This window comes from Ostrinia furnacalis, unplaced genomic scaffold (genome assembly GCF_004193835.3).
Source record: "Ostrinia furnacalis isolate ACB-3 unplaced genomic scaffold, ASM419383v2 OfSCF1862, whole genome shotgun sequence".
NCBI classification, from domain to species: domain Eukaryota; kingdom Metazoa; phylum Arthropoda; class Insecta; order Lepidoptera; family Crambidae; genus Ostrinia; species Ostrinia furnacalis.
Window position 1 is genome coordinate 649,167 of NW_021132101.1, and position 15,381 is coordinate 664,547.

The following is a 15,381-nucleotide window of genomic DNA, read 5'->3' on the forward strand; positions in this document are numbered from 1 at the left end:
TCAATATTTAATAATTCCTGGAGTTTAGTAATGCTGGTCCATGTGATTGGTTCTTTTAAAGATAAAATTTATAAACAAGTACGAGCAGCAATGGATGCATTAAATTTTTAGAAATACCGGAGAAAATATTGCTCTCCGGGAGGTCGGGAGGTTAACCATTATTTCCGGAGTCTCCCGGGCAATCCGGGAGGGTTGGGAACCCTAAATACAGCGTTGGGAGTCTTGAGATGTCCTTTCCGGACTCTACACAATGCCAAATTCCATCAAACTCGGTTCAGTGGTTTAGGCAACACAGACAGACAGTTGTGTACTTTCTAGGAATGGAACATTTCATGAATAGCAGGTGAAAAATCATATGAAATTAATTTCATTAATCACACCTGCTATTTTACTTCACATAGACTGCTATAATTTCACAGTCGACGAAATCACGAATCACATGAATTTCATTCATTCATTCGAGCGAAGTCCGTGCGCGCAGCTCTGCGAAGCGACCGAGCGAGTAAGAAGGAATGATTTAATCATTTGCGTGTTAGAAAAGGACAAGAGAGGTGATGACGGACGAAACTGGGCATTTTAAATATGAACTTTAAACTCAAAAGTGTAAGGTTTAAATTTCCTTGTCATGATTCGTATGATTTCATTATGAGGCAGGCAGATGAAATGAATGATTTTTCACTAGTCGCGCGGTTATTGATTGTTGCATTCATAGGTACTGTGCTGTGAAACTTGTTGTTTTTTGTTGTGCGACATAAAATGAAACAGATTTGTTACATTTCATATTTTAGCTAATTAGCAATCGTTCATCATAATTCATACTTCATTAAAAATAGCACATTATATGAAAGAGCTACATTAAAACACTGCGAATAAAAATCATTGTCTGTGAAATTTCGCATGTGAAATCGTATGAAAAAAGATCATCATTTCATAAAATGAAAATGAATGAAAAATAGCAATCATTTCCATGCCTAGTACTTTCGCATTTATAATATTAGTAGGGAGGGAAGTAAGGATGGCTTCGTAGTGACAAACTTCATAATGTCCTCCATAGTTTCCCGTTACATGCCCCTATCTCGAACCGTGTTCGAGAGAAATCAAGCCTACCTATATTTGAAACAGGACAATATAAACAAATCTGTCCAGAATACGTAAGACTTTCAACAAACGTTGGACGGGGCACATAGTTCGCAGCTTATGGACATTGGGGCAGGAAGTTCTCCGAGTGGCGACACGGGCCAGAAGATGTAGTGTGGGCAGGCCTTTCACTAGGTGAACCGACGTTCTGGTGAAGGTCAGCGGGCAGCGCAGGACCGGTTGTTGGTGGAAATACAGGGCGGGATCTCCTACCTACACAATAATGGCTATTCCAGGATAGACATGTCTACATATTTTTTTCGTTAAGGATTCGTTGGATCATCCAACTTGGATGGGGGAAGATTCAAGTTTAAAACCAAGGTACAATTAGGTATTCTTTTATTTGAAATTTCTATAATCTTAAAAAGTAAATAACAATAATATCTTTTAGCATAGAAAACTATTAGGTACCATAAATATATTCACAATGAATTTTTGATAGGTGAGATGAGTAGATCAAAGAATTTATTTATAAGAAACTGCTGCAATTAAAGTGATTGTTTTAAGAAATAATTCAAATGTTACATGATTAAAATCGCACTTATTTCTAAATAAATACAAAATATATTTTATACATAAATACCTATGATACTATTTACAACTTGCGAAGACCGATTATATTATAATGTTTTAATTACACCGAAGGGAATATGGTCATTAGAAGTTAGATATAAATAAAAAAATACATCTGGAAAATTTGGACGGCTAACTATGAATGTCTCGCAATTTTTCGTTTGTGCAAGCTACTAGTTAAAAATATACAATAATAAGCAAGATTTGCTATAAATATAAAAATGTACTTAACTAAACACGAAAAGCCAACAGCAACTTTGCATTGCTGTCATGTTCAACATAGACAAAATAGTAATTTGTTAAACAATTCTAAAAATTACTTACAAAACCAATTAATAAATCACAGCATACTTGAAAAATTTATCCCCACTAAGTACATACATCCAATTTCACTGCTTAACTTTCTATTATGTAATTTCTGTCGAAGACTAACATTCAATATTAATGATTTTTATAAATTAGCTTAGTAAATGTTAATAATCAAATTCCTTTATTCAAAACGGATCAATATCTTATTCCACTTTATAACGCTAACATCTATGTTTTGTTGCGCGGCAGATCTTCGATTGGGTCATTTCGAAATAGAATACAGCACACGGACTAGTATAGTAAAAAGAACATCTAAACTATAATGATGAGAACAGAAGAAAGGAAATTCTAACAATTGTAACGTTACATACGATAACATTGTTAAGTTGAAAATCATTCGGTGAAGTTCGTTCTCATGATACGGGCTGTACTGATCGCTATTTTAAAAACGCACCCTGTTTATGCACATACGTTACGAATCTAGGGGAATCTCAAATGCTTTAGCAAGCACGCCTGTATTTCGCGATAATGTACGTTATGACTTAGGGTTTAGGTTGAAACTTAGTTGGTAGGTATAGGCTGCGCCGGCGCAGGCCTCCGGTCGAAGTGGAATGTGTCTGAGAGGTAGAGGCCGAATATCGCGACGCTGTAGAATACTGTTAGGCCGAACAACGCTACGCTCGCGCTCGCTGTGAACATGTTCGAATATTCGCATCTGGAAAGAGAATATTTTATTTAAAATACACCTATAACTTATTTAATGACACAAATAGAGCTCTACACTACAACAACAGTTTTCCAATACAATTACAACAACTGTTTTTTAATGATAACTTTTCTTTGACTAAATAAAAATGTTTATGGCAATTTTGTATCAGCCTTTAAACTAACATAGCCTATTATAATGTGCTAGATAATAATAATTATTTTATACTAGCGGCCGCCCGCGACTTCGTACGCGTGGACCCCGTTTTACCCTTAGGGGTGAAGTTTCGAGTTTTTTAGGGTTTACCCGGAAATTATTCAAACTTTTCTCGCTGTAAAAACCATCCTTGGACTTCAACAAACATTTAAAAAAAAAGAATTGGTAAAATTGGTCCAGGCGTTGTTGAGTTATGCGCTTACCAACACATTTTGCGATTCATTTTTATATTATAGATAGACTTGTAATTTTTGTTTTTAATTACACTTCGAGTACCTATGTAAGTAAAGGTAGGTATTGATTTAGTTGATAGACTGCTACATCTGATTTCCTTCAATAATTTTCAGTACTTCATGAAAGTTGATCAGCTAACCCTATCCAATCCGATCTGGGATCAGCATTGGTACACGTTTGACAACCGTTTAGACCTTATTACAAGGTGATCAGATTGACAGATTAACCGAACAAGAACATACTATTTCTGCGATTATACGTTTACAAGTGAGGGAATAAATTTTGACATTGGGATTAAGACTCAAGACTACATGCATGTGGAAATGAGGAATTCGAATAGATTTAACGAGCAATGGCATGAAATTATTTTCATCATTTAGGTTTTTTATTATTTTGAATACTTGACATTCTCGATGCACGTAATCTGAGCTTAATCTAGTGGTATTCTGGGAGAATCAGGGGAGCAGCTATAGTACGAAAGAACTTTATTCTTTATGCAAAAGCACTCATTTTCACAACAAAATTATAACAATACAAATTGATAGATTGGGGTTTGGGATTCATATCCCACACCTTTTGTGTAATGTCAAAAAACTTTTTTTCGTACTTTAAGCTGCGCCCTTGAGAAATAAACTAATACTTAGTTTGACACAAACAACTTAATTAACATTCAATTGTGTGCCAAAAGGACGCCCACACATTTATTCAAATCGTCACGAAAATACTTTGCATATCGGCGGGAACCATTCAAAGCTATTGCACATCTTTGCTGTCAGTCTCTACCCCATATTCCTTGATTCTCAAGATTTTTTTTCTCCTTGAGCAGATTTGAAGCCAATTTGTGCCCTATCCTGTATTACATGAGAATCAACCAAAACCTTACAATTTTGCGGCCTAAAATCATCCAGACTGTCAGAAAGATACACAATGGGCGGTACACCGACGGCACATTAAGCATAACTGTTGCACTAGCATTAGCTCTTATTCGTCGGATATAAGGGCGATTTCAAACGTTAACATGTTACGACTGATGTGCTGTTGTGTGTATTAGTGAAAATCACACAGTAGTCCTACATCATGTGAAATTGTCAACAGCTATAAAAACAAAATTAAAACACGCAGGAAATATGCCATAGCCAGCGACAGATATCAGGGGTACCATGCAACAGATAAAACCACGATTCAATACACTGAAAATTTTGGGAAAACTAAAAGGAACAGGAAATGTCACATGTCATGTCTGGGTTTGCCATATTTTTCCAGCAATTTGACCGACCTAACTTGCCGACTTGAAGATTTTACTCTTACTTACTTTTACTCGACTATAGGGAATGTTTTGAATTACGTTTTACATCTAAAGTTTTACGCGGTCTGCACGGTTTCGATCCGTTGAAGTTACTTTGTCTAAAAGTGACTTAACTATTATTGATAAAAAACAATAAGTAACACTTATTTCATGCTAATTTGGAAATAAAACAGCGCGAGGGGTCTAATCGGCATAATTTCCATTAGACAAATTATTATAGAGAAAACTTGAGAAAAGTAGAGAATTTCAAAATACTCGTATGATGTCCAAGGAAATGAAATAAAAATACATTTAAGCGACACATAATGGACCTGATCAGATCAGGAGTGAATGAATGTATGTTTTTAAAATATTGCATCTATCACTCTGAAAAAGTAATCGATTAATTAATTAGGATTACGTACGATATAAAAGCAATCGACTGACGAATGTGACTACTTTTCGATTTATTTCGTTAATCTGTAGTCGTGATTGTACTATAACCGCAACACATGGAAATCGTGCATACTGTAATCGTAATCCTTAATTAGTAATCGGGTTACGTTTTTCACAAGTCTGCGGGGCTATTCTGTGACAAAATGTTCGTGTTTACAGCCTATTCGTACTCTCTCACACATATCGAGGTACTATTATGAGTGATAGAGAAAGAGCTGTATAGTCTGGTCCGGGAGCACGTAGAATCCCGTCCAATGACCCCATGCTGCCCATCCTTGTCGCTCGCACGTAATTATGTTGCTGTCGCGCTCGCACACTCACTGCGGGCGCGCGTCGCACAGTCGCGACAGCAATATAATTACGCGCGAGCGATAAGGATGGGTAGCTTGGGGTCATTGGACGGGATTCTACGTGCTCACGGACCAGGCTTTAGATACGAACATTGCGTGGCAGAGTAGACCCTTTGTAACAATAAAGATATTCGCACATCTATTACCCCGCGCTGGAGCGATATCGCCGCCGCATTCACACTCGTACGCCTAGAACGTTGGGTGATAGCGGCGCAATGGAATCATGATCTCTGGCCGTAAGCTGCGAGATAAACATACATGAACGTGATTTTTCGAAAGTATCGCCTGATTTAGGTGGGATTCGAACTCACGATTTTTCGCTTGTCTATGCTAAGACATTAGTAATAACAATATGGCGCCCGTGACGTAAGACACTGCTTTGTGAACTTGGTGCATAACCTATTAAGGGTGAACTTTATTAATTTTGAATCTCAGATTAAGACAGCCAATTATAAAAACTCGTCACTATCAAAAAGGGAATTTTTAAAGGCATATTTACATTAACGAGGGACAATCGTACGAGACCAAGATGAAACGCGTCCCGCGTCTCATAAAAGGCACCTAAGGGCTCTTTCAAATTAGACGTTTTAGTTAGAAGGACGTCTGTCGTGCGTTTGCAGAATTAAAAATTGTATAACAACTACGTTAAAAAATTACAATTACCAACAGTTAAGTGTGCGGTCTTATAAACGCAAGACTGATGTCCAGCTGAAAATGTCTGAAGTTTCGGCCAAACCAACGCGTGTAAGTCGCTACGGCGCTAGCGATCACTGCGTGTGCATAGATCGACGCGTTGATGTGAACTTATCGCTACAAATTCATACACGACATCTGATCGCCATCGCGTACACTGCACGAGTTGGTTTGGCCGAACCTTAATTTGAAAGAGCTTTAAAAGTCGCGGCAATACTTTTTTGATACTCTGCATTACTAAGTGAGATTCTCGCCTTTATTAACCAGTGTCCTGACCTATAGTTACCTAGAAACGCGGCCCGCGTCTCATAAAGGTCACACTCACACCTAAATGCCGCGTAAATGTTTTGTTAGTCTAAAGCCTGGTCCGTGAGCACGTAGAATTTTGTTCAATAGTCGCGCTCGCACACTCACTGCGGGCGCGCGTCGCTCAGTCGCGACAGCAATATAATTACGCGCGAGCGATAAGGATGGGTAGCTTGGGGTCATCACAAAATTCTACGTGCTCACGGACCAGGCTTTAGTCTGCATTAGTAAGTAAGGATTCTCGCCTCTATGAACCATCTTCCAGCCCTATTTTCATTACCTGAAGAACCACACGACGGTGAGTGCGATGGAGACGAGAGTCATTAGTATGTTCTCCAGGTCCCAGGAGCGCTCGGGCGCCGCCCCCTCGACCCCGCCTCCTGTAGTCGCTTCAGTTCCCGGAGTTGCATTGTCGTCGTCTACCCGCTGGAAAATTATAACCGATGTCACTTGTATACGGGTGCTAATGGATAATCAAGGGGATTCTGTTACTATCAATTTTGGAGAAAGGTTAATTATGTACTCTTTCTCATAAAAAAAAAACAATGACTTCGTGATTGCGATTTTGACAATGTCGTGTTATAAATGTAAGTGGTTCGATGTTTTTGTCTTTATTCTGTTCTGTCAGTTAGGTCACTAGGTAGCATGCGTCCGTTTAAGATCAGGCGCACGCGGCTCTCCGCCCGTAGCTCGGTTGAGAAGTGTCACTTAGAAACAACCGGGGTGGCATGGTCCGCAGCAGGCGCCCCGTTAGTCACGTACTAGGACCGCAGCAGGCGGATTGTATGTCACGGGCTACTGTATACACTGTGTATCAAGTCCCTACTATATGAGTACGCACCGAGACGAGGCGGCGCGCTTGGGGTGTACTAAGCCACGATCCCGTAATATCTCGTAGGCGCGCATCATCATCGCAGCAGGCACCGTCATTTTCCACTGTATGTCTATAGCAGGCGCTGTATATTGTTATACGCATGGAGATCGCGAGTCCGCAGCAGGCAGCCTATGTATCATGTCTAGAGATGGGTAAGTGCTAATAATCCGATTAATAGCAATTGGCTAATAACGGATTAAAAGCAGTTATTAGCCATTAATAGCCAATAATAGCCGATTTCAGATGGTAACCCTGCTATTAATGTTATACTATTGATGAAACATATCCCTTCATAGTTTACAAATTTAGCACTTGAAATTTGGAAGGGACGTAGCTTAGGTACCGTAGAGGTGCATTAAGAAAGGAATACCCGAAATTCCCACGGGCACGGGAATTAGCGGGAAAATCCTTTTGTATGAAAAATCTAAGCCGCTTAAGTTAGACGCTTGAAATTTGGCATGCAGGTACCTTAGTAAATTTAAAGCTTAGTTACAAGAGGATATTGCAAAATTCCCACGGGAACGGGAGTTAGCGGGAAAAAACATTTGTATGAAAAAATCTAAACCACGTAAGATAGACGCTTGTAATTTGGCATGCAGGTACCTTAGTAAAGTCAAAGCTTAGTTACAAGAGGATATTGCAAAATTCCCACGGGAACGGGAGTTAGCGGGAAAAAACATTTGTATGAAAAAATCTAAACCACGTAAGATAGACGCTTGAAATTTGGCATGCAGGTACCTTAGTAAACTCAAAGCTTAGTTACAAGAGGATATTGCAAAATTCCCACGGGAACGGGAGTTAGCGGGAAAAAACATTTGTATGAAAAAATCTAAACCGCGTAAGATAGATGTAGGGGGTAAAACGGGATCCACGAGTACGAAGTCGCGGGCGGCCGCTAGTCTAAATATTGTATAAAAGGAGAAACTGACTGACTTAGTGACATATCAACGCACAGCCTAAACGGCTAAACGTATGCACTTGAAATTTGGAAAGGACGTAGCTTAGGTACCGTAGAAGTGCACTAAGAAAGGAATTCCCGAAATTCTAACGGGAACGGGAATTAGTGGGAAAATTCTTTTGTATGAAAAATCTAAACCGCTTAAGTTAGACGCTTGAAATTTGGCATGCAGGTACCTTAGTAAACTTAAAGCTTAGTTACAACAGGATATTGCAAAATTCCCACGGGAACAAGAGTTAGCGGGAAAAAACATTTGTATGAAAAAATCTAAACCGCGTAAGATAGATGAAGGGGGTAAAACGGGATCCACGCGAACGAAGTCGCGGGCGGCCGCTAGTACAGTATGAGTCTTGAGAAAGTGCACATATGAAAATAGGCGGAACTACTAAACCTATTTTTATCGACAAAAAAAGTCAAATAATATGTGAGTTTTTTATGATTTATTGACATTTTTCTGGGTATTTTATGTATTTTTTTAGTATCGCCTGTTATTAAGCACTAGCGGCCGCCCACGACTTCGTACGCGTGGATCCCGTTTTACCCCCTTCATCTATCTTACGCGGTTTAGATTTTTTCATACAAATGTTTTTTCCTAACTCCCGTTCCCGCGGGAATTTTGGAAAATCCTGTTGTAACTAAGCTTTAAGTTTACTAAGGTACCTGCATGCCAAATTTCAAGCGTCTAACTTAAGCGGTTTAGATTTTGCATACAAAAGGATTTTCCCGCTATTTCCCGTTCCCGTGGGAATTTCGGGAATTCCTTGTTGTAACTAAGCTTTCAGTTTACTAAGGTACCTACATGCCAAATTTCAAGCGTCTAACTTAAGCGGTTTACTTTTTTCATACAAAAGGATTTTCCAGCTAATTCCAGTTACCGTGGGAATTTCGGGAATTCCTTGTGGTAACTAGGCTTTAAGTTTACTAATGTACCTACATGCCAAATTTCAAGCGTCTAACTTAAGCGGTTTAGATTTTTCATACAAAAATATTTTCCCCCTAATTCCCGTTCCCTTGGGAATTTCGGTAATTCCTTTCTTATTGCACCTCTACGGTATTTAAGCTACGTCCCTTCCAAATTTCAAGTGCCTACGTTTAGTCGTTTAGGCTGTGCGTTGATCTGTCAGTCAGTCAGTCAGTTTCTCCTTTTATATATTTAGATGTTCTTTTTTAACTACAATGTCGTTTATATAAATTACATTGATGTTTTTTAATATTTTAGTTCTTTTTTGTTTCTTTGAGTAATATTTGATTTTAATATTGATTTGATTTTAAAGGTGGAAAAAAAAACGTAAGAAACTATTAATAGCAGGGTTACTAGCCAATGGATGGCTAATAATGGCTATTAATAGATAATAATCAGTTATTATCCAAACTAGCTGGCTACAAACCCATCTCTAATCATGTCATACTGTATGCAGCGGGACACGTGATCCGCAATAAGTGACCTATGAATCGCGACTTATCGCACCGGGGCGGCGGCGCGCTTGCGGTGCACTAAGGCACGGTCCCTCAGGCCACAGCAAATACCCTGTATAAATGTCCTACTATACACACCGGGGCGGCGGCGCGCTTGGGGTGCACGAGGCAGTGCACGACGGCGCGGTCCTGCAGGCCGCAGGCGCGCAGCGTGGCCGCGTCGTCCGTCAGCACGCGCCCGTTGAAGATCAGGCGCACCCGGCTTTCCGCCCGTAGCTCGGTTGAGAAGTGACGCCTAGGAAGGTCACATTTTATTTTCATTCATAGTAACAAAAGTAGCACTGTAGAATAGCATTTAGTCCACAAGGTAGACCGACGATCTCATAAAGGCGCTAGATGTAGGCCGCTACCAACCGGTCTTTGTGGAAATCGTTGGGGGAGGCCTATATTCAGCAGTGGACGTCTTATGGCTGAAATGATGACGATTTAGTACTCGCTGCAGTGATATTAATTACCCATTACGCATTTTAAATATGTGCGGCTGGCGTATGGCAATAGATTGTCACTAGGCTCGTACGTGAGCCGCATCGTAAAAATTAACAACTGTACCGAAAGTAAAATGAAAGGGACCTACGTAATAGAAGTGGCACGTTGTAAGGATACAAATAAGGTTAAAGCTGTAGGCAGGAATAAGCATTTTATTTGCATGCTAGTAGTGACTCGCTATGACAAGGAACTCCATAGACAAGACGTTCAAGATAGAATCAAATGGCGGCGCATGTTTGGGAAAGCCGACCCCACGTAACGGGATAAGACGAGGCAGAAGAAGTAGTGACTCGCTATTTCTTTAAATGTGTTTGTAGAGGATCTTGTTGTGACTATTAAGTATATGTTGTGTTGTGTCGCGAAATCGGGTACTTAACATGCATGTGAAACTTGCTGACAAAACTTACAATTTAAAATCCTTAAGCAGCTCATCCAAACTGCCCTTAACTTCTTTGATCGTGTCGTTAAGGTATTTCAATTTAATTATAATCATATTCTTCTCCAATTCCATCTTTTTCAAAGCGTCGGCGCCTGCGTTTTGGCTCTCACTCCCATTGTTACAAGCTTCTCCGGGGTTTCCATTGGACGCGGTCGACGAGGCGTTTTCATCTTTACCAGATTTGGCACCAGCTGTTACTGCAGGGTTAGTTTCTGGAACAGCAAAATAAAAACTTGAATTGATTGTATGCTTTTAACGATACGATAAGAGAGCTAGTAATAGAAAAAGTTGAGAGTGGTTGAATCATGATTGTACGTTCTTTTTTATACACTTTATCATTAATACTAAGTCGTTTTAAAGGCAATTAATCAGTGTATTGCTAATACACACAACAATTCAGTTTTTATTTAGCACTATTTGAAGTAAACCCATCCCTCATCATTATCCTCATAAATTACATTTCGTTGGTCCTTCGAACCGGATCAACTAGCTGATGCACTTTGACGATATGTGGTTACTTCAAATAGAAATAAATGAGGCACGCATACATCACGGAAGTTTAAAAATAAATAAGTATCAGTATGGTCCTACCGTTCGAGCGGGTGAGAAGTCACAACGAGCGGTGACGTCAGCCTCCATGGCGTTGACGATGCTGTCCATCTCGCGGATCTGATCGTTGCTGGCTGGCTCGCTCTCCTCTTGGGTCTCGCTGTAGGCTATAGCCTATAGATAAACAAGAATCAGTATTATCCTACCGTTCGGGCGGGTGAAGAAGTCACAACGAGCGGTGACGTCAGCCTCCATGGCGTTGACAATGCTGTCCATCTCGCGGATCTGATCGTTGCTGGCTGGCTCGCTCTCCTCTTGGGTCTCGCAGTCCTCACTCTCCGTGTCAACTATAGCTAGACAAGTGTCAGTATTATCCTACCGTTCGGGCGGGTGAAGAAGTCACAACGAGCGGTGACGTCAGCCTCCATGGCGTTGACAATGCTGTCCATCTCGCGGATCTGATCGCTGCTGGCTGGATCGCTCTCCTCTTGGGTCTTGTCGTCTTCGCTCGCAGTCAGCTATAGCTAGACAAGTGTCAGTATTATCCTACCGTTCGGGCGGGTGAAGAAGTCACAACGAGCGGTGACGTCAGCCTCCGTGGCTTTGACAATGCTGTCCATCTCGCGGATCTGATCGTTGCTGGCTGGCTCGCTCTCCTCTTGTGTCTCGTAGTCCTCACTCTCCGTGTCAACTACATATAGCTAGACAAGTGTCAGTATTATCCTACCGTTCGGGCGGGTGAAGAAGTCACAACGAGCGGTGACGTCAGCTTCCATGGCGTTGACGATGCTGTCCATAGTCCATCTCGCGGATCTGATCGTTGCTGGCTGGCTCGCTCTCCTCTTGGGTCTCGTAGTCCTCACTCAACAGTCAGCTATAGCTAGACAAGTGTCAGTATTATCCTACCGTTCGGGCGGGTGAAGAAGTCACAACGAGCGGTGACGTCAGCCTCCATGGCGTTGACAATGCTGTCCATCTCGCGGATCTGATTGTTGCTGGCTCGCTCGCTCTCCTCTTAGGTCTCGTAGTCCTTACTCTCCGTGTCAACTATAGCTAGACAAGTGTCAGTATTATCCTACCGTTCGGGCGGGTGAAGAAGTCGCAACGAGCAGTGACGTCAGCCTCCATGGCGTTGACAATGCTGTCCATCTCGCGGACCTGATCGTTGCTGGCTGGCTCGCTCTCCTCTTGGGTCTTGTCGTCTTCGCTCGCAGTCAGCTATAGCTAGACAAGTGTCAGTATTATCCTACCGTTTGGGCGGGTGAAGAAGTCACAACGAGCGGTGACGTCAGCCTCCATGGCGTTGACAATGCTGTCCATCTCGCGAATCTGATCGTTGCTGGCTGGCTCACTCTCCTCTTGGGTCTCGCTGTCTTCACTTGCTGAATCAGATATAGCTGGCACATTCCCCGGGTTCACGAGAGCAGCTAGAATAAAGAATAGAATATGAATAGAATAGAGCAGTTGCATTAGAATATTACTGGTTACTCAAATTGTTGTTGGTAAAATTTAGTTGCATCTTAAACTTAAATTTAAAAACGCGAAAAATAGATTGCTTCTGGTGACTTGATAGGAATTTTAATCTAAGGAAATATTATGTGTTTTACTGACCATCCAGTCTCCTATAGAAGTGCAAGCGGTTATTGTTCATCATGGCCATGTCTGCATCAATGATGCTGTCCATCTCTTGCAGAGGTATCACCCGAGAAGCGTCTCTAGAGTCCTCGATCGCCCCCGGGGTCACTGGTAAGTGTTAAAAATGACAAAGTGGTTTAAAATGAATAGCTAATTATATCTAAAAGCATGCTCAAATTCTGTATTTCCTATTCCGCTCATCAGAGGGCGCTATTGGTGAGTTGTGACAGGGCCTTACTCGACAATGGCGCTAACTTGTGAGCGCAATCAAGGAAACCCTTATTGCAACAACTACATAAAAATACTATGTATCAGTTTTTGATTGAAAAAGACGCTAGTTATTTAATTACCAATAGTTTCTGCTGTTGAGGCTTGTTGAGAAATGCTAACCGGAGTGTTAGCGATCATGAAGCTAGCCCCTGCAATTAACAACATTGTTTGTTTACCATTCACTTGTTTACATATTGAATATTAAGATGAAATGATGACAAAAGCAACCAGTAAGCCAGGAATATGGACAATGGACATGGATGGTCAAAAAAACATTAGATTGTCATTATTTTCCTTTTCGACAAATCAGACTGATTTTGTGCCTTTGGATTCATGTTTTTATTGATCCAAAACACATTGATGGCATACAGTAGAGCAAAAAAAAAAAGTCTTTCAAAAAAGTAAAAAAAGGGTATAGTAGCAAAACAATTGCATTTAACTGGAAACCATAAACAGACTTACTGGTTCGGAAGCTAACTGTGACAGGATGATGTGGCCTGGGTCGCATTACGACCACAGTTCGGTACCGGCCGGGCCGAGCGTTGGTGGACAACCAGGCCAGCGTGGCCACCGTTGCCACCAGCAACACGCCCACGAACTGGATCACTTCATCCCCGATCCCCTCTATTAGGGTCATACTGTATCTACAATCTAGAATGCAAATATTTATTCGTAGATTGTTTTGAATTTGAAGATATTCTAAATAAGAAATAGCCTAACTCTCAACAACAAAATTATGTGAAGTGTGACACAATAAATTTTAATGTGATAATGATGAATATTGATTTTATATTGAGCACCTTTACGTAAATCTGAAAATTACATAATATTTCATTGTATTTCTGTTGATTTTTTTATAACTTTGAATAATGTTATTTTGCCACTATCATGTCTACAGTGGTCTGCGACTCAGCTTAGTAAACAAGTATATGAAGGTCAAGCAACCATCGTTATCAAGAATTCAATTATGATAGACTGCACGAAATCGAAATGTACATTTTAATTTTTTGAAATATTTTTTATATCTTAATTTAACTACATTACGTAGTAGATCACAAATAAACCTTATCCATAAATTACAGTTCTACATAATGTGATTTATGATAATTATATTGAAAAAAATATATAACAATTAATTTAGAGTGTAAAATGTGTTGTTTTCAAATAACAATTTCAATATTATCATAGTAAAATAACGTGCCTATTGAAGTAATTGGTACTGAATCTTTAAACAGTCACAGATGTTTATAAAATAGGCACATTTGCACATTAAGGTATCATTGGACTGTGTTATATACTATATTTAAAAAAGTAACCTGTACAACATTATGGATTTTCTACTAGGCACCGAAAGAATAAAAAAAAACTCAAAATCTTGGGTTTGTGAAGTCGGTCGGCCCATTGGTACCGTTTTAGTACTGATCATTCCTAGAGCTAACAATATCTCTTCAAGGTCATAGAAAACTAGTTTCAATGATCAAAACAATGTACTTACCTTAAATCTCGCAGTGTAATGTATTTGCTCAAATCAAAATAGTTTTTAAGGTGTCACTAAACACTCTCAGAAAGATAAAACGACATTGCAATATCAGCAGAAATGTTATCACCATTGGTGCACAAAATAACAACAAAAACCAAAATTGTACAAGCTAATCACAAGCAGCAGTGCTACTTTTAAGAACACACAAGAGCATTGCTAATAATCAACCAAGGAAATCTCTTCTTTTTTCCAGAAACACGGAAAATATTGTGAAAAAATGTATGCAAAAGCAACGAAGATGACAGAAAATTTGACTGACAATATTTTTTTTTACTCTTTCCTTTTGTAGGAAAAGGCATTACGCTATACAGCCATAGGTTACGATTTTAAACAATTTTAATGACAAAATGTTTTTCAGATCCGTTGATATTGAAACATTTTATTGAACAGCTGACGTACGCTGTTTTTTTTTGTGTTTTGACCAATCGTATCGCAGAATCGATGAAGCGCGTCTGGATTGGAGACGTTAAAAATTACCGTAATCGGGGCTCAGTCTATGTCTCTAAATAAGGTGTCTCAAAATTAGCACCTCACACACACTGTATCGATCGGAGGCCAATTTCGGTACAACTAAGTATGTTACTACAAATAGTAAACTTTTCTATGGATATAATTGAGGCTTGTTCGATGTATCTTGGGTTGGGTTGGGTCCATCTCCAGTCTCCACCACTCAATGTNGAGGGGATTGCCTGTCAGTTCCACTCCTGTTATTTCTGCTCTCTGTTATTTTAGGACAACCTGTAGCTATGCCCTGTAGGTATCTTACCTTCAATTCACTAATTAATCGTATTGATAAAACCATTGGCAGGCAATGATAAATAGAAAATAAAAAGATGAAATCCATCAATTTTTTTTATTCTTGTGCAAATAATACACTTCTTAGCTCTTG

At 39.9% G+C, this 15,381-nt stretch overlaps 1 protein-coding gene across 8 annotated transcripts; it reads right to left on the bottom strand.

Moving 5' to 3' along the window:
• Nucleotides 1-1,820: 1,820 nt before the first annotated feature.
• Nucleotides 1,821-14,763, bottom strand: LOC114353923 (transmembrane and ubiquitin-like domain-containing protein 1). Of its 8 annotated transcripts, none has more exons than XM_028306108.1 (10): nucleotides 14,448-14,762; nucleotides 13,415-13,603; nucleotides 13,033-13,101; nucleotides 12,659-12,790; nucleotides 12,377-12,474; nucleotides 11,254-11,332; nucleotides 10,467-10,710; nucleotides 9,652-9,808; nucleotides 6,546-6,684; nucleotides 1,821-2,734 (listed from the first exon to the last, which is right to left on the bottom strand). In XM_028306108.1, exons 2-9 carry the CDS (start codon nucleotides 13,587-13,589, stop codon nucleotides 6,589-6,591), a joined length of 1,050 nt encoding a protein of 349 aa, XP_028161909.1. In that variant the 5' UTR covers nucleotides 13,590-13,603; nucleotides 14,448-14,762; the 3' UTR covers nucleotides 1,821-2,734; nucleotides 6,546-6,588. The 8 variants fall into 8 exon arrangements, with proteins under 8 accessions (XP_028161909.1, XP_028161904.1, XP_028161902.1 ...); XM_028306103.1 differs by having other exon boundaries at nucleotides 6,546-6,691; nucleotides 11,254-11,359; nucleotides 12,404-12,474; nucleotides 14,448-14,759; XM_028306101.1 differs by having other exon boundaries at nucleotides 6,546-6,691; nucleotides 14,448-14,759.
• Between the last annotated feature and the right edge of the window lie 618 nt (nucleotides 14,764-15,381).